The sequence below is a fragment of the Saimiri boliviensis genome, chromosome 1 (assembly GCF_048565385.1).
Source record: "Saimiri boliviensis isolate mSaiBol1 chromosome 1, mSaiBol1.pri, whole genome shotgun sequence".
NCBI lineage: Eukaryota > Metazoa > Chordata > Mammalia > Primates > Cebidae > Saimiri > Saimiri boliviensis.
Window position 1 is genome coordinate 101646789 of NC_133449.1, and position 27723 is coordinate 101674511.

Consider the following 27723-nt stretch of genomic DNA (forward strand, 5'->3'; position numbering starts at 1 on the left):
TGCACCACACGGAGGAACCGGGCGAGAAGGCAGCACCGAGGATGGCGTGTCCCAGCGCTGCTGCACCAGCAGCTCCTGGGACACAGAGGCCCTGGGCTTTTGTGCCAGCCGCTCACGCCCTATGGTGGCTATCTGGACACCGAGTGGTTCGGTTCTGTAAAACCGGGCTCCAGCAGACAGGGCAGACCACAGGCCCGTGGGGCAGGCCCAGCTCTGCAGAGGACTCCACCATCCTGAGTGTTGTCGCGGGTCCCCCACAGTTCCACATTTAAGGTGCGCTGTTGGTGTCTGAATGACAGCTGCTCTGGGATGGGAGCTTATCTGTCTCACCCCCATTGGTTCTGATCAGCATCCTTCATTCAAACCAAATATTCAGCAATAAAAACAAAATGCTTTCTGTACCAGACAGTGTATAAGAAGTTTCTTCCTCTGGGCTTTTGTCATTTTTCTTTCAACCTGGTTGATTCCAAAGCACGTTTCCTTGGAATCCCATCTAATTAGTGACAGGCTCCTCTGAAAGAAAAACAGTATCTGCTAACAGACAACTGCATTGAAGCCACCAAGATCTTTCCATTCCTTCCTCCAAAAGCAGGAGGGAATAAAGAACCAGCCACACAACGGGGTCCATCTTCTGAATGAGGAGCCGAAGAGCCCGGGCGGACCTAGGTAGAGGTGTGGGGACGTAGACCTGGCCGCCTGCGCTCTGGCTTCCCGGCCCTGCCCAAGCACCTCCCAACCGGCTCAGCGGAGTGTGAAGCATCCTGATGCCCAGGACTCGAGACAGAGTGCCCAACTGGCTGCCAAAGCCTGACAACACAAACCCAAGCTGCAGCCCTCAGGGCAGACGGGGAGGGCCAGCGCCTGTAGCCTCACCCCGGCCGCACTGTCACCCAGGTCTGGATGCAGCAGACGTGTCCCAACCAGGGAGCAGGCAGTGCCCAGAGCCTTCCGCTTTCTCATCAGCTTTCCCATCAAGTGAGAATGGAAGTCTCAAGTGAGGTCACACCCATGGCAGTGGGCGGGGCCCTCGGGGCCAGTTCGAGTGCCGCCTACCCATGCTTCCGGAACACCTGGCTGACCAGGGGGCTCAGTATGTGCCCCTGCTGGGGAAGAGCCGGCCAAGTGCCCAAGATGATCCTCAGATGCGACAGTTCTGAAGCTGCTGCCCCAAGGTGACCTGGGTGTTGCTGGGCCCACCTGGAGCGTGGGGACAGAGTGGCCGAGGGAGCACAGAGGTGCTCGCAGGTGCCCACCGTCCAGTCAGCTTCTAGCCCTCTCCCAGCAGCACTTGCACCTGCCCAATGCTGGCTCCACCAGAAGGGGAGTCTCCTCACTTGCCTTGTTTTCAATCCCACCTAAGAAATGGGACGACAGTGGTTACGTCAACCCCATCACCGAAAACTAAGGACCCTATATTCCCACTGTTCAAAATATTTAAGATACACAAAACACTGCACGAGGTGTGGTTTCAATGCTCACCTTTTCATCCCAATTATTCAAATCAGAATTGGCCTTCAGTCTTGGATGGGGGCGAGCGTACCACAGCCTTCGGGGAAAAGGGAGCCGCAGCTCTGGAGCCAAGAGGAGCTGGATGGGGACACCCGGTGGCAGCCATGTGGGGACGGTGGGAGCCCTTGCCCTCCGGACTCCCTGTCATTTTGCAAATGCCAACCCTAAGCCCAATGGGGACAGGGACAGGGATGGCCCCACACTGTCCCCCAAAAGACTGTGCAGTGGCCGGGGAACTCTCAGGACAGGCCACGCTGCACGTGAGGAGCCTCCCACCAGGACACCTGTGAGGAGTGAGCTGGCAGCACTTCGCACAGACTAGAACTGGGAGGCTGTGCCCTGGCCACAGCTGTGTCTGAGTTTCTGGGCGTCAAAGGAAGATCCCAGGCGAGAGAATGCACAGGCAGCAGGCCCTCTTCCAGTTTCGCAGGGGGAAAGGCCCACGAAGCACAGCATATTCCAGGGTTTCCAGCGCAGAAACCTGCTTCCCGAGGGCCCCTCGAGTCCATGGTTCCACCTTCCACTGCGGGGCGGCCTTGCCCTAGGCCCAGCCCTGACCCCAAGAGGACTGTGGTGTGCCCAGGCCGCACAGAAGACAACCTTCTTGGTGCTCTCGTTTCAGGTCCACTTTATTTTACACAACACACAGACTGCTGAGGGAATCCACCCGCACCGCACTCGGTTTAACTTAGGCCCAGCACGGCATCAGAGACTAACTCATGGGAGCACGTTTACACCCTGGCCTGACCCCTTCAGCACCTTCTCCTGGTCGTCAGGGCACAGGCTGCCAAGAGCGTCACCCAACACGGCTGGGTCCTGAGCGGACGTTGGCACAGCACTCTCCAGGCGCCCCCGGCAGGGGCTCTTCAGATGCGCAAGGAGGAAAGAAAGACACACATTCAACCACAGGGAAGGCCTGTGCAGTTTAGAGAAAACTGACCACAGGAGCAGCACTCACTACCAAGCTACCCACATTATTCCAGGCACCACAGCATTTAAGAATTTAAACAGCATCTACAAAACAAAGCTGAATTCTACTAGAAATCCGATAAACACGGAAAGCCTTTCACGAACAGCCGGCAGCCGCCACCCGTGAGCCCAGGCTGCTCACCTCAGTCCTCCGCGCTGCTCTCCTCTGCGCTGTCCTCGTCCTCACATCCACCCTCGGCGCCCTCGACCTCCTCCTCACTGTCCTCTTCTGAGTCTGTCTCCTCCAGCCACTCTTGAGTTTCTTCAAAAGCACAATCAACACACACATGTCAGCACAGCCTGGGCAGGCCAGGGGAGCTGTGGGACGGTAGTGGCCACTTCCTGGGGAGATTCCATATTCTTAAGAAGTCGGCTGGGTGCAGTGGCTCATGCCTGCAATCCCAGCACTCTGGGAGGCTGAGGTGGGCAGATCATGAGGTCAGGCGTTCAAGACCAGCCTGACCAACAATGGTGAAATCCCATCTCTACTTAAAAAAAAAAAAAAAAAAAAAAAAGAGCCGAGTATGGTGGCATGCACCTGTAATCTCAGCTACACGAGAGGCTGAGGCAGAACTGCTTGAACCCAGAAGGCAGAGGCTGGAGTGAGCCAAGATCGCACCACTGCACTACAGCTGAGTAGTCTGAGTGGGACTCCCTCTCAAAAAAAAAAGAAGAGAAAAAGAACCATAATGTGAAATCAAACTCCTCTTTCCCAACTACTTTCAGACCCACAAAGAAAACAGAACGTGTTCCCCTGGGCCTTAGGGCAGAGATGCAAGACGGCAAGCATACGAAACCACCCCCAGAAGGCAGCATCTGGCCAACCCTCCTGCCACTCTCTCCCGGCTCACAGGCTCTTAGACAACAGCGAGCATCCTGCACCAATGGTTCGCACCATTCCCCAGATTTGTGGATTTTGCTTTAGTTTTAGTCTCAGATCTTTAAAAACGACATGGTGGCTTGAGCCCAGCAGCCACTGGGGAAAAAATGGAGGACGTGAGACTCAGCAGCAGAGGGACCCTGGGTCAGGCAACAAGGCCAGAGGTGCAAACCCAGGGCCTAGGGGCCCAGCGCAGACGGCCGCCCACAAACGAGCACGCTGTGGATGACAGAGCAGCAGACGCCCCGTGCCCTGTGCCGCCAGAACCACGGCCCCCGTCAGCACCCGGAACGAAGCAGGGATGTGCCCAGGGTGGGCCCCCCTTTCCACCACACGGTCCGGTTCTCACGTTGCTCTGACCGTGGAGGCAGGAACACAGGCCCGGCGAGGCACATCAGCACAGGCCGCCTCTGTTCAGCTTACACGACTGTGGGCTCTGGCTCCCAGGCACAGAGGCATCAAGCCCCCTGGCTCACCTGGGTCCATCTCCACCAAGGTCTTCCACGCCTCCATCCTGTGCAGGTCCAGGCAGTGCAGGTCGCTGAGGGTGACCTGACGGTTGCCGGCCTCAAACATGCCCCCATAAACGTAGAGCACCCCGTGCTTCACAGCCAGCATGGCGTTGGAGCGTGGACACGGCCCGGGCACGGGGTTGCCGGCCTCCTCGGAGCTGTCTTCATCCTCAGACTGGGGCTGCCCTGCTGAGCCTGGGGCGGCCAGCACCTGCTTAATGGTGACCACGGTCCCATCCTCAGCCACCACCTCCTTGACTACCTCCACGGGCCCTTGGGCGCTGGCTTCCCCACACGCCTGCTCGCTGCCTCCTCCTGGCTCCTCTTTTCTGCCCCGCCTGCGTTTTTTCTTCTCAGACTTGGGTCCCTGTTAACAGACCGAGTGAGCAGAGAGGCAGCAGCTTCAGTGAGGCAGGGATTGGTCCTGCTACACCCACGAGGCCAAGCAAAGGTTTGCAGTAACTGCCCACAAGCACGGAGAATAGCTGACCCAGGAGGACACCGCCCCTGACCGCTCTGGATGCAGACACTTAGGGCCGCAGGGGCATGCTCCTATCTCCCACTGGCCTCACCATCCACTATGGGGCTGGAGGAGGAAACCCCCCTTCGCATGTCCTCACTGAGGGGTGGCCCCCACCTCCACTCAGAGGTGGACATGCTTACCAGAACCCAGACTCAGTGCACCAGCCCTCAGGCTCCAACGCTCATCCTGGGAAAGCTCAATCCACCCACAGTGCTGGCTCCCAGAAGGGCTAGGTAAGCCAGGTTGAGGGGCTTCCTCCTCTTTTCCAAGCAAGACGGATGCTGGGACCCACAACCCCAGCAAACAAGCTGTAAATACACTACAGACAGTGAGCGAGAGACAGGCCCTTCCTCACCAAACGTGTCTAAAGCAGAGCTCTCGAGTCAGGTTGCCTCCTGCAGGACACCTGTCCGTCCCTCTTTGTCCCACTTCTCTGGCTGGGTTGCAGGGGTCAGTCTGGACCCTTCCATCACAAAATGCTGCCAACTCATGAGACGACATTTGCCAGGTCACCTCCAAATTTTCCAAGGATCACTACCTCTAGATCAACCCAAAGTCAGCTTCAGACTTCTAAGATCCACTTTGTCTCTGGACTGTGCCACAATGAGTTTCAAAAGCGAAAGCTCTCTGAGGTCCTCAGTAACCCTGGGGAATGTCAAGGGCCCTGAGATCACAGTCTGAGAACCCTGACACTAATTCTTCCACTGGGGCCAACACGCTCTCTGAAAAGCCACACAGAAACCTGTGCAGACTCTGGAGGGACTCCTCTGAAAACTGGGAAACCGAAGCGGACTTTGGGTCCAGAAACAAACCCTCGTGTTTCCCCAATTTCCGGCCCAGGTGCCACCACATGTCAAGAGCAGCTCCAGGAGTTTGCCACCAACAGGGACCAGCCCTCCTGGGCCATAGCCCTTTCTGGTCCAGCTGACCTGGTCCACTCAGAGACCCTGAGGCCAACTGGGGGGCCCACTTCTGGGGCTGTCACCTACTATCTGCCTGTGCTTGGCTCAGGCAGACAGTAAAGATGGTGCCAGGAAAGCAGGGATGCTCCAGTGCAGTAACAACCCAAGCCGGTCTGCACCAGAACCTCCGGCAAACTCTCCTCACACAGAGGGCCGGGGAGGTCCCAGGCACCTTGGCCCAGGGCAAGTAACTCCCGAGACAGAAGCACCACCAGCATCCAGGATGGGCTGAAGGGACCGTGACCAAGGGCTCCCAAGCCCAGTCGCTCAGGACACAGGCAGAGACAGGAACTCCCACCCCTCCTGAGGGGCCATGCGCTTTGGGGCCCCGACACCTGAAGGTACAGGAGGGAGGCAAGGAGGGCAGGGACCCGAGTTAGGGCTGTGTACCACGGCACATGCTACTCAGAGGCTGCCCTACCTTCAGCTGTCCTGCAAACCACCGGTTCCTGGTGGCATCATAGAAGTACAGATCGTTGAAGAACTCTCCCTCCAAGTTCTCCTCCTCTTCCTCATCACAGACACCCCCGAAGAACACGGTCTGGTGATTAGGGGCCGTGGCCACAGAAAAGCCAGACCGTGGAGTGGGCTTGACCCCCGAAGGGTTAATCCGAGTCCACACCCACTTGTCTGTCAAAAGAAAACAAGCAAATGGAATAAAAACAGAAGAAAAGAGCCAGGCCAGGACATGCTCAGGAACCCCGGTGCCCCTGGAAACGGGGTAAATGAAAACTGTCAGACTTCCGGCAAAAACTCTGCTCCCTCTGCAGCAAGACACCACTGAACACCCCATCGAGTTCCACCTTTCTCCTTAAGAGAGCTGGCAGTCAACAGCTTTCCACACATCCGGCACCTCTATCTATGGAGCCGCTTCAAGCCACAGAGCAAAGGCAGGGATGAGGCGGAAGCGGCACACGAACTAGACTGGCATGGCAGAGGGGCTTCCCAGGGAGGCCGCTCTGCACGAGGACCCTCCATCCAGGGTTCCGAGGCCTACACCAGCCCCCCTTAGGCACGCAGTTGGCCAGCTCTACTTTAGGAGGGCTCCGCTTCACGCTGTTTCTCGGCACACGCCTATGCGACATGCCAACCCTCAAACACAGCCCAATGTGAGGTGCAGGAACTGTCTTCCCACCACTTCTAAGAGAAAGAAAGGAGATTTTTTTCTCTCCTCTAATGAACATTTGGAAAAAAAAAAAAAAAAACAAAAAAAAAAACAGAAGCAGCAAAGGGCCGCATTCCGCGTGGTGCGAGCCATCACCCATCCATGCCCAGTGCCGGTGCGGCTTTGGGGCCATCCACCTCATTCCCGCCCGCACCACCTGTGTTAACAGGGCAGACCACCAGAACTCGCCAGTCAGGCCAGGATCCTCTCTAGTTACAGAACCCCACACACGCAGTGTGCACAGCTCCCCCCACAACGCTTTCCTCCTGGGGGCTGAGGAGCTGGGCACACTGGCTCCGGGCCACCCTAACTGGAACAAAGTCCAGCATCCAGGTTCGAGTTCACTGTGGTGTGAGCTGGGAAAGTGACTGAAAGAACAAGTTCTCATCAGCCGGGGGTGCAGTAAAGCAGGGCCATGGGAGAGGCACCTGGACCTTCTGACAGGCAAGTGGCTGTGGACTCAGACTAACCCTTCGGGTACTTCTGAGGCCTCAGCCTGAGGAATTTTAGTGCAAGAAGTGGGTACAGACACTTTGCACAACGGTCCCCTCTCCCAGGGAGGGTGGAGAACTTGCCATGGGTCACAAAGGCAGACCTGTCCTAGGCACTAGGTCTCCTGGGTCTAGCCCAGCCCTATGGTCCCAACCCACAGCCTCCCGTGAGGGAGCTGTCCCCCAGCTTCCTACGGCCACTGGGGACGCTAAGCTCCACGGCAAACACTCTCAACCCACACCTCCTGCCATCACTCCCTTGCTCTGGAGCAGGAGCAAATGCCATTTCTCCCTTTATTTATTTATTTATTTATTTATTTATTTATTTAAAAGATGGGGTTTCTCCATGATGGCCAGGCTGGTCTTGAACTCCTGACCTCAGGTGATCCACCCACCTCAGCCTCCCAAAGTGCTAGGATTACAGGCATGAGCCACCGCACCCGGCTATTTGTTCATTTTTGACACAAGGTCTCACTCTCTCATACAGGCTGGAGTGCAGTAGCACGATCTCAGCTCACTGCAGCCTCCATCTCCCAGTCTCAAGCAATCCTCCCATCTCAGCCTCCTGAGTACCTGGAACTACAGGCACACGCCAGCACACCTGGCTAACATTTTTTTTTTTTTTTAAAGAGATGGTGTCTCACTATGTTGCTCAGGCTGGTCTCAAACTCTTGGCCTCACGCAATCCTCCTACCTCAGGCTCCCAAAGATTATAGGTATGAGCCGCTGTACCCAGCCAGTAACACACACAATTATTTTTGTCAAAGTCGAGAAATTAATGATTGAAAAGGAGCCGCCCACTCCCATCCCCCTCTTGCTCCACACGTGTGCGGCTTCTCCCCCGCCTTCAGATGTCTGTGAGAACACATGGAAGCAGCCAGTGGCAGGAAATGTGGTCACCAGTTCATCTCAATGCAGGAACCCACACCAAGGAATACAGAGCGTGTCACACATGGAAGGTGGTGAGTAGCTGACACATCCTGGGCCCTGCTGGTGCCAGAGCCATGCAAAGAAGCTGTCCCCTGAGTTACCCCATGTCATCCTTTTAAGAAGTTCCAGAGAATGATTATCGTCTCCCTGTATGAAAATTTTGATTTAGACACAAGTTTAGCTAAAAGCTCTTAGAAATCTAGGCATTCGACAGCACGCTGAATTCAGTAACTCCTACTGCACAGTGGGCACAGCTGTCCTTGAAGGCTGTCATTGTGATGGCCAACGGCAGTCTCTGTGACCATTTCCAAAGGTCTGAGGATGAGCAATGCCGGCCCCTGGCTGGGCAGCCCCACACCTAGCCTACTCGGCGGCTGCCCACAACCACCCAAGAGCAAGTGCGTCACCACAGTGCCAGGTGGTCCCTGTGACTCCTATGGCTCATACTCAAGGCCCAGGACGGCTGTCCTGCAGAGCTGGAGACCCTTGCGGGGTCCGTCAGGAAGTGCTGAGGAAGATCGTGCTCACTGGGCCACAGAGGGCTGTCCACAGAGTATCAGCGCCCATGCAGCTGAGTCAGCCCGTCATCAATGCTCCCACAGGTGACCGCCCAGCAGGCGTTCCTGTGTCTGCAGACACCAGGACTACGGAGCCTGTTCTACCCACCCCACCCACAAAGGGACCATCTTGGCGGGCCCTCCACTCCAGGCCGGGTGCAGGGGCTCAGCGCCAGCCCCACATCCATGGGTGTCTCACTATGTTGAGGCTTGGGCTTTACCTACCACCAGACAGACCAGCCAGCCCCCACCCTACCTTCTCTTCCATCCTCTGGCTTCAGCAGGAACATGTCTGAGTGCCGCGTGCCTTTGTCCACGTCCTTCTTGACTCTCTGCAAAGGAAAGGAGCTATGTGAGAACCGGGGGCACCTATAGTGACTGCTCACAGCCACCCTCGCTGTGGGCTCATTTCGGACAGAAGGGACTGGAGGCCTTTCCCGCAGACCACCCTAAAACTCCAAAGTGTGCCTGCAGTGTGCTCAGTGCTGCTGCCACCTGACAGACAGGCATCATCCCTAAGACTGGGGCCATCTGAAGGGGCCACCTTTCCAATGGCCACGATCACACAGTACACCAGCGTGCTCATCAGAGCGCACACAGCTTCCACGGCAGCCCTGGGGCCTCTAAAACACTAGAGAGCTGCTCTTCATTCCTGGTTCCAGCAGAGTCTCAGTTCTCGCCACCTTTCAAACAACATGATTCAGGCTTTGGAGCATAAATCAAGTTACTACTGTGTGCAGAAGGCAGCCACTGCCCACTTAAAGACTTCTCTAAGCTTCGAGAACAATAAAGTCCATGTCCCTTAACCCTTAGTCTTCTGCCTCAAGTGAGCCTCAGCACCCCGGCCCAACCAGGCATACCATTCCCCAGCACCCACGATCTATGTCCTGGCGCCACAACCTTTACCTCAGACCTAAGGTGGTAAGGGAGACGCCCAGCAAAACGCGTGCCCTGGGTGGAAGGACCCAGTCCATTTCCATCTCATCTCTGTATCTGTCTACACTTTAATTCTCTATTTTTTTTAAACAATAATCTGTAAAAGTTTTACTACCTAAGGATTTTCACTCAAAGAAAAATGCATAGCAACACCAAGCTTGCCGGATGGTGAGTTAACAGATACACTTTCTTACTGGAAACTTAGCCAGCTTCAGTAACATTTCTGAATGAAGCATCAAGTTACTATGGCACATTTTTAAGATTGATCCAGCAGTGTTTCCTCTAATTTTAATTTCTCCCTTTCATTTAAAGTATTAGCAACAGCATCATTACATGAATTGTCTAGAATGTCCTCGCTTAATCCATTTGACCCTCATCAGTATTGAGCTGTGCCCTGGGTGTGTTCACTAACATTCATTTCCCAGGGACTGACCAGTACTCCGCAGCTCTGCCAGCCTTCTCTCCAAGGCCAGTTGTTTATCTCAATTCTTTGTTGTTGCTCTTCCGTTAGGCTTTCACTTGACTCAGAAGATGAGTTTGTCAGAAAGGGATCTCACTCAGCAGCAGTGACCGTACGTTCATTACTTTCCACAACTTCATCACTACTGCTAACAAATCTTCATGTAAAATAGGAAGATGAAGCCGAATTCGTTTTAAACAGGTCTAAACTTCCTTTTTACTTCCCAGGTATTGAACTCTGTCAATAAAACCCTCAAGCTACAGTTTAGGGAACAGTCTCTGTGCACAGTGCCTCCGTGTGTCTGAAGCGCGTCTTCAGGTCTTCAGCCTCATGACATCCGCCTTTGAAGTTTGGCTTATCAAACACATGCCTAAGGCTGGAAGTCCTCTGGGCATCCAGCCTGGATGTATTTCTGTCAGCTGTTCTCTCTGGAGGTGCAGGCACAGGTGCTCCACTTCCTGACTCTTCATCAGGCTCAGCTCCTTCACCATCTTGTCTCTCAAGAGAGGCTGGACGTGAGAAAGGAGGAAAAATTTCATCTTTTACATGCTCATAATCTGGTATGTCAATCATGCCATTCTCCTCTGGTTCTAGCATCTTTTCCTCTCATGCAGAAAGCCTAATTCTCTATTTTTAATACATTATTTTAGAAGTTTCATGTTTACAGAAAATCGAGACGACAGTACCAAGAGCTCCCACAGGCCTACACCAGTGTCCCCTGGGCACCAACACCTTCTTCTCCCTGGTGCCCTCGTGACGGCTCAGGAACCAGCACTGACCCGTTCCCGTGACTGAAGCCCACGCTTCATTCAGAGCCCCCAGGGCTCCTCAGGTCCTCCTGCCCCGCCATCCCACCCAGGGTCCCACAGGCCATTTTGTCCTCTTGCTTCCTCAGGTTCCTCTGGGCCGTGAGCTTCTCCAGGTCCCCTTTTTTCTGAGGACCATGATAGCAATGTAGACAGCTTGGGTGTTATAGAGTGCCCCTCTACTGGGACTGTCTGCTCTCTTTCTCATGATTAGACTGGGGTTATGAATCATCAGGATGACCCCAGGGATGAAGTGCCCATCTCATCAAGTCCCATCAAGGGTCTATACCATCAACAGGACTCATCGCGGTAGACCCTGACCTTGACCGTCTGGTTGAGGTCGTGTCTGGCAGTTTCTCTTGGGCTATGCTCTATGGACTCACAGATACTGACACGAACTGTGGTCATGCTTCCGCGGTCACAAGGGTATTGACAGACTTCGGATACGCTCTACGTTTCGTGGATATTGACGTTTCGTGGATATTGACGTAGACTTCAGCCATACTCTGTGGTCCCTGGGTACTGATGAAGACTTCCGGTACGCTCTACGTCTTGTGAATACTGACATAGACTTCGGTACGCTCTATGTATTGTGAATATTGACGCAGACTTGGGGGACGCCTGGCCTCATGGAGAGGTTGGACGTGGGAAAGGAGGAAAAATTTCATCACATAATCTGGTACGTCAATCATGCTCAATTTCATGCTCAGGCTGGTCTTGAACTCCTGAACTCAAGCAGTCTGCCCACCTTGGCCTCTTACAGTTCTGGGATTACAACGAATGTTGGTTTTCAATGGTATTCTCATTTGAATATGGTATTCTCATTCTCTTTTCTCAATTTCATGGATATTGATGTAGACTTCTGGTTCGTTCTATGTCTCACAGATATTGACACAGACTTTGGGTACTTGGGTACACACTGTGGTCTTGTGGATATTGATGTAACTTTGGGTATGCTCCGTGTCTCATGTAAGTAGCTGAGCCTGATGAAGAGTCAGGAAGTGGAGCACCTGTGCCTGCACCTCCAGAGAGAACAGCTGACAGAAATACACCAAAGCTGGATACTGAGAGGACTTCCAGCCTTAAGGCACGCGTTTGATAAAGCAAAATTCAAAGGTAAAGGTCATGAGGCTGAAGACTTGAAGATGCTCATCAGACACACAGAGCACTGTGCACAGAGACAGTTCCCTAAACTGCGGTTTGAAGATTTTACTGACAGAGTTGGATACCTGGATATTGTCACAGACATCAGGTGCACTCTGTCTCACGGATACTGACAAAGACTTTGGTTCACACTACGTCTCACAGATATTGACAGACTTCCGGTTCACTCTATGTCTCATAGATACTGACAGACTTTGGGTACATGCTATCGTCTTGTGGATACTGATGTAGGCTGGGTACGGTCCATGTCTCGTGGATACTGACCAAGACTTCAGGTACACTCTGTCTCACACATATTGACACAGACTTCTGGTACACTCTATGTCTCATAGTATTGACACAGACTTTGGGTACATGCTTTGGTCTCGTGGATATTGACACAGACTTTGGGTACGCTCCTTTCTCGTGGATGCAGACACAGAGGAGAGACTGGCTATGCTCTGTCATCACCCATCTTTGTTACTCGCGTTGTTCAATAACACAGAGCTGCCACTCGGGAGCCTTTATGGCTGTTCCTGGGTCCCTGTGACTTGCACCTTCTTGGTGGGTTTCTTTAAGCACTTCCTTAGGCTCTGGCACCATAAGATGCTCAACTCTTCCCGTATACCTCTGCTCAGCCCTAAAATTAGCCCTTTCTTCAGGAAGTCCTGGTTCCCTTTAATAGAGAATACCATTGAAAACCAACATTCGTTGTAATCCCAGGACTGTGAGAGGCTAAGGTGGGGCAGACTGCTTGAGTTCAGGAGTTCAAGACCAGCCAGGGCAATGGCAAAAACCCATCTCTACCACAAACTACAAAAATCAGCCAGGCGTGGTGGCATGCAACTGCAGCCCCAGCTACTCCCAAGGCTGAAGTAGGAGGACCACGTGAGCCTGAAAGGCAGAGGCTGCAGTGAGCCAGGATTGTGCCACAGCTCCAGCCTGGATGACAGAACGAGACCTTGTTTCAAAAACTTTAAAAATTGGCCGGGCGCAGTGGCTCAAGCCTGTAATCCCAGCACTTTGGGAGGCCGAGGCGGGTGGATCACGAGGTCCAGAGATCGAGACCATCCTGGTCAACATGGTGAAACCCCGTCTCTACTAAAAAAAATACAAAAAATTAGCTGGGCATGGTGGGGCGTGCCTGTAATCCCAGCTACTCAGGAGGCTGAGGCAGGAGAATTGCCTGAACCCAGGAGGTGGAGGTTGTGGTGAGCCGAGATCGCGCCATTGCACTCCAGCCTGGGTAACAAGAGCAAAAAAAAAAACTCCGTCTCAAAAACAAAAAACAACAACAACAACAAAAAACTTTAAAAACTAAAGAAAGAGACCAAGATTTGGACACTGGATGTGTACACTGCTGCTGGGAGTAGGGTTTCTAGGCCCTCCCATCTGGTAAAGCAAGGAAATATTTGTTTACAGTTCCCTTTCTTATAGCTAATATGTACTGTATTTACTATAATGGAAGAAAAACATTTTCCTTTTGAAACATGAAAATGATCCACTGTCCACAAAGACTCTGGATTTTCACCTGGGCCCGAGTGTCCTAAAACTAAGATGGCTTCAGAGCGACCTGAATCTCAGTAAGTGAAAACCGGGTGTGGGTCTCTTTTATTCTCCTGGAAACATCTGTGCAATTCAAGTGATGCACTTTCTAAACACTACAGACAGCAATTGAGACTAGTCTCTTTTTGTAGCAGGTTGATAGAAAATGGCTGTCATTTCTGTGCCTGCTTTTCCAAACCTGAAGGCCTAGCATTATTGGGACCTGAACTGAAACCCAGAGACTTCATCAGCTGGGGGGACAAGGAAGGAATTCAGTGACGTCTCCGTTTGTCATCACTTACATCATTGCTTAGCTTCAGCAGGTCTCTGTCTCCTTGTAGTACCCTGCACCTGTCTATGTTAACTGTCTTGTTTTGTTGACAGCAACACTTTCTTCTTAGAACTAACAGAGCCTTGCTCTGTTGCCAGGCTCGAGTGCAGTGGCACAATCTCGGCTCACTGCAACCTCCGCCTCCTGGGTAAAAGTGATTCTTCCACCTCAGCCTCCCAAGTAGCTGGGACCACAGGCATGCGCCACTATGCCTGGCTAATTTTTTGTATTTTTAGTAGAGACAGGGTTTCACCATGTTGGCCAGGATGGTCTCGATCTCTTGACCTTGTGATCCGCCCACCTTGGTCTCTCAAACTGCTGGGATTACAGGCGTAAGCCACCATGCCCAGCCTTTGGGGGAATCTTTTATGCTACCGTATTTCAGTACTTTCCCTCCAGACCATGGAAGCCAGAGAACTGGAGCATGTTAGAAGGCCTGCTCTGCTCACACACGTTCACAGGTTCCTTCCATGAGTTCCTTCTCAGCAGAGGGCTGGCCGGCCACACCCTCTAACAGGGCCATGGGTCGACCTCCCCAACAACCTCTAACTCCTTCTTCTACAGCAATTTCTTCTCTTGGGAGTGTTGTGGCTTTTCCCAAAATCCAACTTACCTATCTTCAAAGAAAATAACACACAGCAGCCTTGCTGCCCTGTTTGTCTGGATCCCCTGTGCTCAAGCTCTATTAATGGACATCGAGCCAGCTTTGCATTCATGCAGTCTTTCCAGAAAAACCGATTAGACTATATTAAAGAAGCCAACAGAATCTGAACGAATTTTTGGAGACGTCAAATTTCCGTCTAGGGAATAAAACGGACCTCGGGGTCACTGCTGTTTTAGGGACGAGCCCTTCACATGCAGCTTGGGAAGGGCTGGTGTTAATGCCGCCCTAACCATAACAGGCAGAGGCGCTACAGAGAAGCTTTTTTTCTAATCAGACTTCACTCTAATACACTATGGCTGGACTTCAAAGACATCTGCGAGAGGCATCAAGCATCAACACTGAGTGTGAATGCAACAGGGATGTCTCTGGAATTACTTAGCATCCAGCTGAGACACCAAAGCGCAGGACAGCTGAGCCTGAAAGTTTGGAAGGGCACTGGCCACACAAGCCACGTCCCAACGGGCTCCACCTCCCACAGAATGGAGCACAGGCCACCTAGCTTAGCCTGCAGCCACGTCCCCTGACAGGCCACCCACCTCCCACAGAATGTAACATAGGCCACCTAGCTTAGTCTGTAGCCACATCCCCTGACACGCCACCCCGCCTCCCACAGAATATTGTACAGGCCACTTAGCTGAGCCTGCAGCCACATCCCCTGACGGACCCCCACCTCCCACAGAATGTTGTACAGGCCACCTAGCTTAGCCTGCAGCAAGTCCTCAGTGCAGCCGCTTCAGCTCACCCAGCTGCAAGCTCAGACACCAACCCATTTCAACCATCAGGAGAGCAGAAGCCACTGCAGGGCCACCCCAAGGACCCCGTTGTTGGCTCAGGCCTGGTCACAGAGGGGTCCAATGGTGCAGTGGTGGATAAAGGCCGTCTACGGCTGCGGAACGTGTGGCGGAGGAGGCGCCTGGGAGTGGTCCTCAGAGAGGACAGCGCTGAAGGCAGCCCCGGTGTTCCCAGAGAACAAAATCAGGCAGGGAGAGGGTGTCAATTCCAAGCAGACGTGTGTGAACACAAACCACAGGGGCCACTCCTTCCCACATAGCCCCAACTCCTCACCACTGAGCCTGTCCATCCAGGTACCTGGGGACGGCTCCTAAACCACCGTCACTAGACGCTGGTCCAGCGGCCCATCAAGAGCATGGCTGGCGCAGGCAACGAGCACACACACCGCGCCCTCCTCCTCACACAAGCACAGGTGATGCGCCCCTGTGGAGATGCCGCACCACCTCAGTGCACAGCGGGCGTCTCAGGTTTCGCAGGGCTGTGTGAGAGAGGGACCCATGACAAGAGGACTCCCACCAACTCGTCACGTGACAGCATGGGCTCGCGCACACCTTCTTGGCAGGGCTACTGCTAAAGTAACAGCCTGCCAATTACGCCCGGCATCACTTCCGGTTGGCCTCCGTCTGTGAGGCTGTGCGAGAAGCCCGTGCCTGTCTGCTGCCACAGCCGCAGGCTCTTTGGGGACACTGCTGCCAGGATGGCTTCCGCAGAACCAGCCAGCAGTCCCCACCACACCTGCCTCTCCACTCAGAGGAGCCTGGTCCAACTATGTGACTGTCGCCACCTGGACAGGGCTCTGCCTGCCGTCTGTACCTAAGCTGGCCCCAGCACACCTTTCCGTCCACCTGCACCGTGGCCAACGGCCACTCAACACCTTCCAGCCAAGACTTCCTCTGGCACTTTCCAAAACTCACTATTTTCACCTTCTCCATTAAAAAATATACCCACAAACGGTCAGATGTGGTCATGTATCTGTATCGGGACGTGAGTAAGAGCCACTACTGTGCCCAATTCCCCAGCACGAGACAAGCTGACCCATCCCGCAGCCAGTGACCCAGGAGAGCTGGTCACAGAGCTCAGGGGCCCAGTGGGATGGAGCTCTGGCTCTGAGATCAACCAGCGTCTCGAGTGACACAATCCCCACACTTATGACGACTCAGGTCTCCCGAGCCACACGATCCTCACACTTCCGACGGTGCGGGGATGTCTGATTGCGGTCTTCCAGGAGCTCGACTCCCAAGTGGCAAATGGAAGGAAGTTCTGGCATCTCCTGCGTTCTCCACGGCCGCATGGAAACAGTGACGCACGCGGAGAGCAGCCCTCTCCTGGCTGTGCTCGGACCCTGTCTCCTGACCACAAGGCAGATGACAATGGCTGAAACCAAAACTCAGCCAGGAAGGAGGGCCCCGTCCTCAGCACTAGGTGATAAACCTTCCACGGTTGCGCCCCTCCACCATCCCCATCCAAATGCCATTTCTACAGTCACACCTGCATCTCCCCTTCAGGCTGGCCTCATGTGCCACCTTCTCCTTAGAAACCTTTCCGATTCTCTGAAGGAGGGACAAGCCCCTCTCTGGAAGCTCCCACAATGCCAGAAGACACACTCTAAGGACTACGTCCTTGCACATGTGGATACTGGCCGGGTGTCTGTTGTCCCACAAGTTGTATCTTTTGTTAGGATACAAGTCATCATAGTAAAAGCACTACCTGGACCCAGACTGACTTGGAATTCACAAAACCTGGTTAAGGTGACCGCCAAAGAGGTCAGTTCTTCGTGGCAGTGCAGACGCTGGGGGGTGTTTCAAGTACTCCCTAGGCTACACAGATGCATCTCCTGAGGGAGCCTGAGATGGGATCCGGTTATGGGAGGAGGAAGGTGGGCAGGTGTCTGTGAATCCCTCTTAATCTAGAGCCAGGCCCAGCCCCAAGGTCAAGGCTCTGAGCACTACTGTCCATTTCATGAACCTGGGCTCTTCACAAGTCAAAGAACTCTGCAGCCTTGCCACACGGAAGCAGGGTCAGAGAAGGCTCCGCTTGGTCTGATGAAACGCTGTCAAGCACGGCACTGTCCAGGCACTGGGCATGCAAGTGGACAAACATCCGGCCCTGTGAGACTCTTCTCTGGGCTGGGAGACAACAGCCAAGTCTGTCTCCAGCAGGGAGGGCGGTGAGTAGGAGGACAAGGACGCAAAGGTGGATGGAAGCCCAGAACCATGGGAGTTCTGTGCAGAGGAGACTGGCCTGACTTGCATCTCTGCAGCTCACTCTGGCTACTGCATGTGGCATGGTCCAGAGACGGCAGAGGGAGAAAGACCAGGCCCCAGGGAGGCACAAGCTCTGGCAGGAGAGCGGAGAGTAGAGTACATGGCAGCTGGCAGGGATCAAGTGCTCTCCCAGCCACCTCTACTTGCTCAGTGAAATGTGAGTGAGGGTGGGTGGCGGCTGGCAGGACCCTCTGGGAGCATGGATGGGGTCTGTGGGGGAGAGGCGTGTGCCCATGGTGTGTGGGGCCTTCTCTGGCCTCTGGGCTGCACAGCAGCACAGCACAGCTGGGTCCCGCCACGAGGACAGAGCATGCGGGGTGGCGGGTAATGACGCTGGAGCAAGGATGAGCTTCCTCCAGCCCCAAGCTCAAGCACAGGCCACGTGCCGAGGTTTCCGTCAGTTCCTGCACACTGCTGCCACCGCGCAGCTGACCACCTGCTTCAGCCTAAGCCCACTTCTTTTTACGCTCCATACCATTCACAACTCAAATCTCTCACTAATTCCAGTAAATCCCCCATGAATCCAAACAGACAAGCTTTTCGCTTCAACTCCAAAAGCCACAGGCTCAGAGCAAAGAGCTACTGAACTAAGTGGATTGAGATCATCCACCGTACGACTGAGGATGGGTGCACACGGCTGGAGGCAGCAGCTGCTGAGGATGACGGGATTCTGATGACGGTGATACGAGCTTAGCCGGTCTGACTGCTCACCATCCTGCCTCACTCCACGAAGCATCTGCTGGGATAAAGCACTACACCAGGCATCCCGCCCAACTTCTGGCCCAGTCAGCCTGCTCTCAGTGCCCTCCCGGACGTCAGAGTATCTAGACGAGCCTGACCAATGCAGCCACTACTCCAGAAAATAAGGGTGATTTTCTTTGTCCAGAACAAAAGATGACCAAGAGAAAAATCGGATTCAGGTGTGAGCCACCCCATCCAGCCACTGTAAACATTTGAAAGCAACGGCAGAAACCTTCTGTTTACTACTAGGTCTTGGAATCCAAGTGGTCATAAAACCATCTGGGAGAAATGTTTTCCACTGATACTGCAGGAGCAGCTCAGTACCCACAGACGCTTCTCCCAGGAGCTCTCCAGGCACAAGGGCCCCACTGCTTGGGGTCTACGCTATTTACATAAATAAGCGATGGCTCACAAATACATGATTCTCATTATCTAACTAGGCAACAGGAAAACACAGGCCTGACACGGATAGTCTGACACTTCCTTGGTGCCGCTTAAGAAATGAGGTGAAAGGAAAAATGCAGCCACTGCCAGCTTCCCTGGTGCGAAGGCGTCCTTCCTACCTCCATCAGCCTACCCATCAATAATGCAGTCACACACAACACCAGTCCCAAGCCATCTCCTTTCCACATGTCACATCTAGGAAGTGCTTACTGCAGACTGGCCATTAGCAGGCTTGCTGTTCCTTAACTGACCTGCCCTGCCAGCCTCCCGCCTGAACCCTGCACTATCTGTGCCAGCAGAGCACCCGCTCCCTCTCAGGCACTGCCTTGCTGACAACAGTTCCCTAGGGAGGAGCTCAATGCCCCCCAACATTCAGGGTTCTTGCCGTCCTCACAGACCTCTGAATTCCGGCCACGGCGGGTTCGCCGACTTTACCAGACGCACTCTGCATGATTCCAACCCTCCTCCGTTGCTCACGAACTTCCTCTTGTTTGGAAATTCACCCTAACCATCTCCTTCCTTCCAATCCTTAGGTCCCAGCCCACCCTGTGCCTCCCTCTTCATGGGTCTGCCTGCTCTAGGACAGTTGGTACTCACTTGGGCCTCTTAGCTGCAGTCTTGGCCAGTAAGAATGAAATTTAAAGCTTACAGAGACCCCAAGTCACACACTTTATGAAGTGAACACTCAGTAACACATCCCGAATCCTAAACTTGACCACCTAAAAGGACACTTGACGTACACTAAATAAGCATTCAGTGTCTTCCATGTTTTGCAGTTGAAGCTAAAAACAAAGAGCATTTTCCTATAGCTGCAAGAAAGCAAATCCCCTGGTGGGAAGAACTACAGAGAAGAAGGGGGTCTAGAGGCACACCTCCACTTGCAACACACAGGTTGCCGCTCCAGGAGGGAAACTGAGGCACGGGATGCTGGCCATGGTCTCACAATCACACGCAGGAGGACATACCCACTCAGAAAGACCTAGGCTGACTCTAGGGGGGTTACCTGTCTTCCTTGAGGGAGCTCTGCTCACAAAACAGCCCAGAAGTATTGGGCCAGCCTTTCTTTCCAGTGTCCAGAGAAGACACCTTCTCAGGACACTGCACATACCACAGCAGGCAGGAAAGAAAAACCGAATGCTGCGAGGACTGGAGGGGAAGAAACCCATCTGCAAATGGCACATCGAGACAGAAAACCTGAAAGCACCTCGAAGACCAATCACTAGAATAACTGACCATCAGTCAGGCTGCAGGCGCCAGGCTCAACACACAGAAAGCCGCTGTATCTTAACATGCTCCCAACAGGCAGAGATGCCATTCTGAATTCACAAAGAATATATTCTCTAGTCACAACGGAATAAGCAGAAGTCATGACCAATAAGACGTGGGAAAATCTCGGGCCGGGCGCGGTGGCTCAAGCCTGTAATCCCAGCACTTTGGGAGGCCAAGGCGGGTGGATCACGAGGTCAACAGATCGAGACCATTCTGGTCAACGTGGTAAAACCCCGTCTCTACTAAAAATACAAAAAATTAGCTGGTCATGGTGGCGTGTGCCTGTAATCCCAGCTACTCAGGAGGCTGAGGCAGGAGAATTGCCTGAACCCAGGAGGCAGAGGTTGTGGTCAGCCGAGATCGCACCATTGCACTCCAGCCTGGGTAACAAGAGCGAAACTCCATCTCAAAAAAAAAAAAAAAAAAAAAAAAAAAAGACGTGGGAAAATCTCAACGACCTGAAAATTAAACAACACACTGAAGCAATCCACAGTTCAATACAGCCACAAAGGAAATGAGAATCTATTTTAAATTCATTGATAAAACTTGTAAAATGTAGTTAAAATAGTTGTTTAAAAAACTGAAAGAGAAAAGCCGTATGATCAATAAATGCAGATAATGGATTTATCAAAATGTTCCGACTCATTTATAACAGAAATTCCTAGAAGAACACAACACAGAATGTAAAGGACATCTGGGAATCAGCCATAGCCAGTGGTCCTGGCGGTGGGTGTCTGGGCACCTTCCTCATGGGATAGAATAGCCCCCAGAAATCTCACTGCACATTTCCATTCAACACTGCACTGGGGCCCCAGCTGCTGCAGTAAGACAAATGAGGAAATCAAAGGCATAACGATACCAAAGGAGTAAGCAAGGCGGGGTGCGGTGGCTCACGCCTGTGATCCCAGCACTTTGGGAGGCCGAGGCGGGCGGATCACGAGGTCAAGAGATGGAGACTATCCTGGCCGCGGTGAAACCCCGTCTCTACTAAAAACACAAAAAATTAGCTGGGCATGGTGGCGTGTGCCTGTAATCCCAGCTACTCAGGAGGCTGAGGCAGAAAAATTGCCTGAACCCAGGAGGCAGAGGTTGCAGTGAGCCGAGATCGTGCCATTGCACTCCAGCCTGGGTAACAAGAGCGAAACTCTGTCTCAAAAAAAAAAAAATTAGGCTTGGTGGCACGTGCCTGTGGTCCCAGCTAACTCGGGAGGCTGAGGCAGGAGAATTGCCTGAACCCAGGAGGCGGAGGTTGCAGTGAGCAGAGATTACGCCACTGAACTCCAGCCTAGCGACAGAGCAAGACTCCGTCTCAGAAAAAAAAAATAAAGAAAAAAAAGGAGTAAGTAAAACTGTCCCATTTGGGTATTACATGATTGCTTTCATAATTTTAATGAATCTGATAAACTAAAAATAAAATTCAGCAAGATCACAAAAAACAAGGCAAATATACAAAAAAAGGTTTTTTTTTTTTCTGTTTTCTGTTTTTTTGTTTTTTTGTTTTTGGTGGAGTTTTGCTCTTGTTGCCTAGGCTGGAGTGCAATGGCGCGATCTCAGCTCACTGCCACCTCTGCCTCCCGGCTTCAAGCAATTCTCCTGCCTCGTCCTCCCGAGTAGCTGGGACTACAGGCATGCGTCACCACACCTGGCTAATTTTGCATTTTTAGTACAGATGGGGTTTCTCCATGTTGCTCAAGCTGGTCTCAAACTCCCAATCTCAGGTGATCCGTCCACCTTGGCCTCCCAAAGTGCTGGGATTACAGGCGTGAGCCACCGTGCCCAGCCTAAAATGTGTTTTTATATATTAGCAAGAAATAATTGGAAAGTATAATTTCAAAAACTCCACTGACAACAGCATCAATAAACATAAATTTAATAACATATAAGTCCTTTACACTGAGAAATAAAAAACAGTGCTGAAAAAGATGACAGAAAACTGGCTGGCCATGGCAGCTCACTCCTGTAATCCCAGCATTCTGGGAGGCCAAGATGGGCACAGGCCCAGGAGTTCAAGACTAGTCTAGGCAATGTGGCAAAACCCACCTCTACAAAGACACATAAAAATTAGCTAGGCGTAATGGTGTGCACCTGTAGTACCAGCTATTTGTGGGGCTGAGGCGGGAGGACTGCCTGAGCCCAGGCCTAGACCGCACTGAGCCAAGATGGCATCACTGTACTCCAGCCTGAGTGAAAGAGTAAGACCCTGACTCAAAAAAAAAAAAAAAAATCCAACACAAAACAAAAATAGGCCAGGCTTGGTGGCTCATGCCTATAATCCTAGCACTTTGGGAGGCCAAGGTGGGTAGATCACGTGATTAGAAGTTTAAGACCAGCCTGGCCAAGATGGTGAAACCTCATCTCTACTAAAAATACAGAAGAATTTAGCCAGGCATGGCGGCAGGCGCTTGTAATCCCAGCTACTCAGGAGGCTGATGCAGAGAATAGCTTAAACCTGGGAGGTAGAGATTGCAGTGAGCCGAGATGGCACCACTAACCTCCAGCCTGGGTGACAGAGAGAGACTCCGTCTCTTTTAAAAAAAAAAAAAAAAAAAAAAAGAAAGAAAAAAAGAAAAAGAAAAAAGAAAAAAGAAAAGAAAACCAAAATAAATGGAGAGATAATCCTTGTTCAAGGATTGGAAGACTCAAAGTTATCAAACCTCCCTAAATTCACCTACAGATTGAAAGAAACTCTATCATGATTTCCGGCAGGCTCCTGCAAAGGTTTTTTGCCCTTTTTTGTTAGATATCTGCAAGTTCATGGTAAAACATATACAGAAATGTTAAGAACCCCGAACAGTTAAAACAACTTTAAAAAGCAGCAGTTGAATGACTGGTACTCCAGGAATTACTATGAAGGCGTAAAAGCAAGGATGGTGAGATACTGGCATCAGGACTGACCTGGATCACAACAGAGCCCAGCAACAGAACTATACTCCTGCAGTCACATGATTTCCAACAAAGGTTCCTAAGGTATTCAACGGGGAATAAAAGGCCTTTTTTTCTTTTTTGAGACAGAGCCTCGCTCTATTGCCCAGGCTGGAGTGCAGTGCCACAATCTTGGCTCACTGCAACCTCTGCCTCCCGGGTTCAAGCGATTCTCCTGCCTCAGCCTCCGGAGTAGCTGGGATTACAGGCATGTGCCACAACTCCCGGCTAATTTTTGTATTTTTTAAGTAGAGACAGGATTTCACCATGTTGGCAAAGCTGGTCTCGAACTCCTTACCTCAAGTGATCCACCTGCTTCAGCGTCCCAAAGTGCTGTGATTACAGATGTGAGCTACCACGCCCAGCCTAAAGCCTTTGCAAGAGATGATGCCGAGATAGATGAGTATCTGTGGGGGAAATGGATGAGCCTCAATACCTACACCTCATGCTACTCTTGAGAATTATTTCAGGGCAGGACTAATTATTTATCACAGGACTAATTGTAAAACCATGTAATTATTAGAGAAAAATTTAAGAAAATCTTTGTTACTGAAAATAAACAAGGTATCACAGATAGTAACAATCATAAAAGAAAAACATAAAAAATTAGATTTTATCAAAACTCCTTTTACTCATTAACAAACACTTAAGAAGGCAACTAGGCAGGCCACTACTGGGAGGGTGATTGTAATACACACACCTGAAAGGGCCTACTCTCCAGAATGCACCTCTGCGCCTTGCTAACAAAAATACAACCCATTACAAACAGCAGAAGCTGTGAACACACACTTCAGGGACAATGTACATATGACCAGTAAGCTCACAAAAAGCACTCAACACCAGCAGTCCTCAGAGAAATATGAATTAAAACCACAAGATACCACACATCCACCAGAATGGCTGAAAACATAAAGACTGATGCCATCAGGCTGATAAGAACCAAAACAACCAGTACTCCCTGACATTTCCAGCACAAGTAGAACTGGCCACTGCTTTGGGAAGACAGCTGACCAATCCTTATTACATAACACCCACACCCACCCTAGGGTGCAGCAGTTCCACTGTAGATACCCATTTACCCAAGAGAAACCAACATGTAGCCACACAAAGACTCACATGGACATGCCCATAGCAGCTTTATTCACGGCTAATCCAAGGGCTGCATCTTCCCAAGAATGGAAACAGCCCAGGTGTCCATCAGCGAAAAACAGAACCACAAACTGTGGGATAGTCATCTCATGGAACACTTCTCAGCACGAAGCAGCAATGAACAAAAACAGGCAGCATATGTGAGTCTGAAAAGCTCACTGAGTGAGATTTGCTCAAATCTGGGTGACTGTGTTTAGCAGACGCTCCAGGACAGGCAGATCTGATACGGCAGGAAAATCAGAGCAGCCTCACCTCCGGGGGTGAGGGCAGGGGAGCCAAGTGGTAAAGGCAGGGCAGGACCAGGGTGTGGGTCACACGGTGTGCACACTTGTAAGAATGTGTGCCCTCGGGCAGGGCGCGGTATCTCACGCCTATAATCAGAGCATTTTGGGAGGCAGAGGCAGGTGGATCACAAGGTCAGGATTACGAGACCAGCCTGACCAACATGGTGAAACCCCATGTCTACAAAAAATACAAAAAATAAATTACCTGGGCATGGTGGCTCATGCCTGTAGTCTCAGCTACTCAGGAGGCTGGAGCAAGGGAATCGTCTGAAACAAAGAGGTGGAGGCTGCAGTGAGCCGAAATTGCCCCACAGCACTCCAGCCTGGGCGACAGAACAAGACTCTGTCTCAAAAAAAAAAAAAAAAAAAAAACAAGAACGCATGCCCTCGCTGGGGTAAGTTATGCATAAGAAATGACCCTGGACCTCAACTTGATCATATGCATGCTGGAGTATTTACAGGGAGGACGTCTGCACTTCCCTGTGAAATACATCAAAAAAGACAATGGAGAGATGGCGAAGGGTACAGCTATGTAAACAGACACGTGATGAAGCAAGTACAGCAAAATCTTAATGGAAGGACCTAGGAGGAGTACATAAGTATTCCCTGGAAAACTCTGAACTTAGCTGTGTCAGAAAGTTTTCAAACTATAAAGGATTTCGTAAAACCCTACAATGAGATACCATTTTGTGCCTCTCAGATTCACAAAAATGTAAAGGTTGGTGAGGTGTGAAATGCGAGTGAAGCAACAGGAACACTAGGGTGCCGAGGACTGAGCCTGCGCCAGCCACATCTACAGAGCCCACGCCCCACAAGCAGAATGCCTGGTGTGCATGTGGAAAATCACGCCCCACGGGCAGAATGCCGGGTGTGCACGTGGAAAATCACGCCCCACGAGCAGAATGCTCGGTGTGCATGTGGAAAATCACGCCCCACGAGCAGAATGCCAGGTGTGCATATGGAAAATCACACCCCACGAGCCGAATGCCCGGTGTACATGTGGAAAATCATGCCCCACGTGCCAAATGCCTGGTGTGCATGTGGAAAAACATGCCCCAGGAGCAGAACGCCCCGGTGTGCATGTGGAAAAACACGCCTCACCAGCAGGAGACACTAGCACCCATGCGGAGCACATGCTCCACCAGCAGGTGGGTGCAATAACATTCCTGTCGGCGCTGTTCCCAGCTTACAAAAGAAAAAATCCCATGAACAGGAGTGCGGAGAATTTCATTCCACAGGAACTACTATGCAGTAGTGATTGCCTACGAGGCAGGAAGGAGACCTTCGGAACGCGGAGTCGTTCACACTGCACTGCTGAGAGGAGTGTGGATGAGAACATATGGCCCTAACAGTCGCACCAAGTTCACAGAGGAACACCATCTCCATTTCTAATTCAATAAAGAGAACTGTTGATATGAAACCAATGAGTCATCCGCTGATGAAACTGGAGGCCACAGAAAAGAATGCACGTGTCCTCACGCCGCACCTACCTGTTTCGAGTAGCCCCCGTAGAGGATGATGCCGCCTTGAGGAGAGACGGACATCTGGCAGCCTGATCTGGGTGTGGGCCCCGTCCCAGCCGGGGACAGCTTGCTCCACGTGAAGGTGTCCAGGTTAAAGGCATACACGTCGTTGTAATAGATGTAATCCCTGGTTAGAACAAAGCAACATCGTCAGGACCAGCAACTCTGGAAAAAACGCTGACATTAAAAACAACCTGATTTAAACTAAAGGTAAATTTCCTACTGTTTGGAAAAACCTCACACCATTTTTCTCCTCTGCTCTCACACCAACATAACAACCAACACGGAAACGTGGGCGTTTTCCCTGCAGCAAGCCACAGACACCTGCCGTATCTCCCAGACTTCAATCTTGACGCTAACCACCTGGAGGCAGCCCAACACTTTTACCAAGTCACCTGTTTAACTGAAGTGTGAATCTACATGAAAGGACCGCAAGCACGTGAGTTTACATTTGAAAACCAGAAATAATGCTGACCCACAAATGCACAGGAACTTTTTTTTTTTCCAATTTGAGAGCTGGTACTGTTTATTAACTGAGCAGCTTAGAAAAATAATCATGGTAGACACCTTAGTTCATTCTTTTAAGAAGCCTGTTGATCTGGTCCTCCCTGTTCCAGCATCTCCATCTCCTACAAAACCGGTGGTTTTTTCTTCATTCCTCCTTGTGGAGAAGACGATTCAAAGGGCCACAGGAAGTTACTGGCTTCTTTGAAGCGTTTTCCAACAGTATACATCCGATGAATCAGATCTTCCATGCAGATGATGCCACATTTTCCAAGAGATCAAGCAATCAAAGCGTTATCTGTCAAAGGAATTCACTTCTTACTGATTTTGTCATAATCCACGTTTGAAGATCAGTCATTTACTGACTTCAGATTTGGGTTCCCACATGCAATATATGGCTCTAATCCTCAGCCTGGTAACGGAAGCTTTGTTGAGCTTCACAAAGGTTCCCCTGAAGATGTGAGGAAGGAGAAGCTGCAACACCTTTCTGGCCTGTGGCCTCACACTGCTGAGACCTCTGATCCTGATGACCAATGCATTTGGGTTCTGTAGGTATACAGAAGTTGCCAGCTTTCCTTGCCATCCTCGCATTCAATTTTCGGTTCTGCACATCTACCTATATTCCTTATGACAGAACTTCGATTTCTAATAGGTAAGCTTCCTCCTTGGCTTTCGAAACATCTTTTGGGCAAACTTCTTTCTCAGGCACTTGATCTTCAGCTCTGTGAAATTCCTTCGCTGTTTCTTAAGGGTTTCTGGCACAGCAGGAACCTTCTCTTCTGCACCCTCCATGGTTCCAGCCAGAAAAAGAGCGAGGCATAGGAATTTAATCTGAAAGCCATACTGTATTTCCTCACACAGTCAACACAAGCACAGTTACATTAGGTTACTAGGTGTGCAACTTGAAGGGCAGCAGTGAACGACACATTTAACTGAATGATCAGAAGGGAGGGAGGCGCAGCCTGGCAGGAAGCTCGGTAGGACACCGAGTGGAATGCAGGCTGAGCAAGGGGGCTAGGCGCTCTCAGAAAACTGCAGACCGCAGGAGCCAATCCTCTGCACCTGAGAACACAGCAAGGCAACGAGGGATGTTAACAGAATGCCCTTAACATTTCCTGCCTTGCTCACTACCTGCCGGACCCAGCACGCAGACTGCATAGGGAAGCGGCAGCTTTGCTGGAGGGATGGGGAGACTCCGTGGCACACCCAGAACGTCCTGTCCTAACGCGGGACTTTGACAGAATAATTGTAAAAGAGTAAGACGCTGCTCTTCAGCTACTCAAAAAGGAGAGCGGAACTGATTTAAGGAGAGAAAACATGGAACAGCAAGCAGCTCTAGCCCTAGTCTGAAGTACCTGGTTTTCTCCTCCTCGTTGCTGTTTTGTGTGAAGCAGGAAAAGTCACAGGGTGTCTACCCAGCACCAGTTGCCACACCTGGTTTTCAGATA

At 51.6% G+C, this 27723-nt stretch overlaps 1 protein-coding gene and 1 pseudogene across 7 annotated transcripts in view; both read right to left on the reverse strand.

Moving 5' to 3' along the window:
* KLHDC4 (kelch domain containing 4) overlaps positions 1-27723 on the reverse strand; it is a 60514-nt gene that overhangs the window by 1691 nt on the left and 31100 nt on the right. For 6 of the 7 annotated variants that reach the window (XM_074401109.1, XM_010333693.3, XM_074401128.1 and 3 more), the window contains 6 exons: positions 25739-25898; positions 8755-8830; positions 5777-5985; positions 3835-4237; positions 2621-2740; positions 2121-2373 (listed from right to left, as the gene is read on the reverse strand). In XM_074401109.1, the coding sequence (XP_074257210.1) occupies positions 2622-2740; positions 3835-4237; positions 5777-5985; positions 8755-8830; positions 25739-25898 (967 nt within the window). In that variant the 3' untranslated portion in view covers positions 2121-2373; position 2621. Of the gene's footprint in view, positions 1-2120; positions 2374-2620; positions 2741-3834; positions 4238-5776; positions 5986-8754; positions 8831-25738; positions 25899-27723 lie in introns of those variants that run through there. The other variant, XM_074401107.1, reaches the window with a different exon arrangement.
* LOC141581688 (TIMELESS-interacting protein pseudogene) lies at positions 9842-23133 on the reverse strand (annotated as a pseudogene).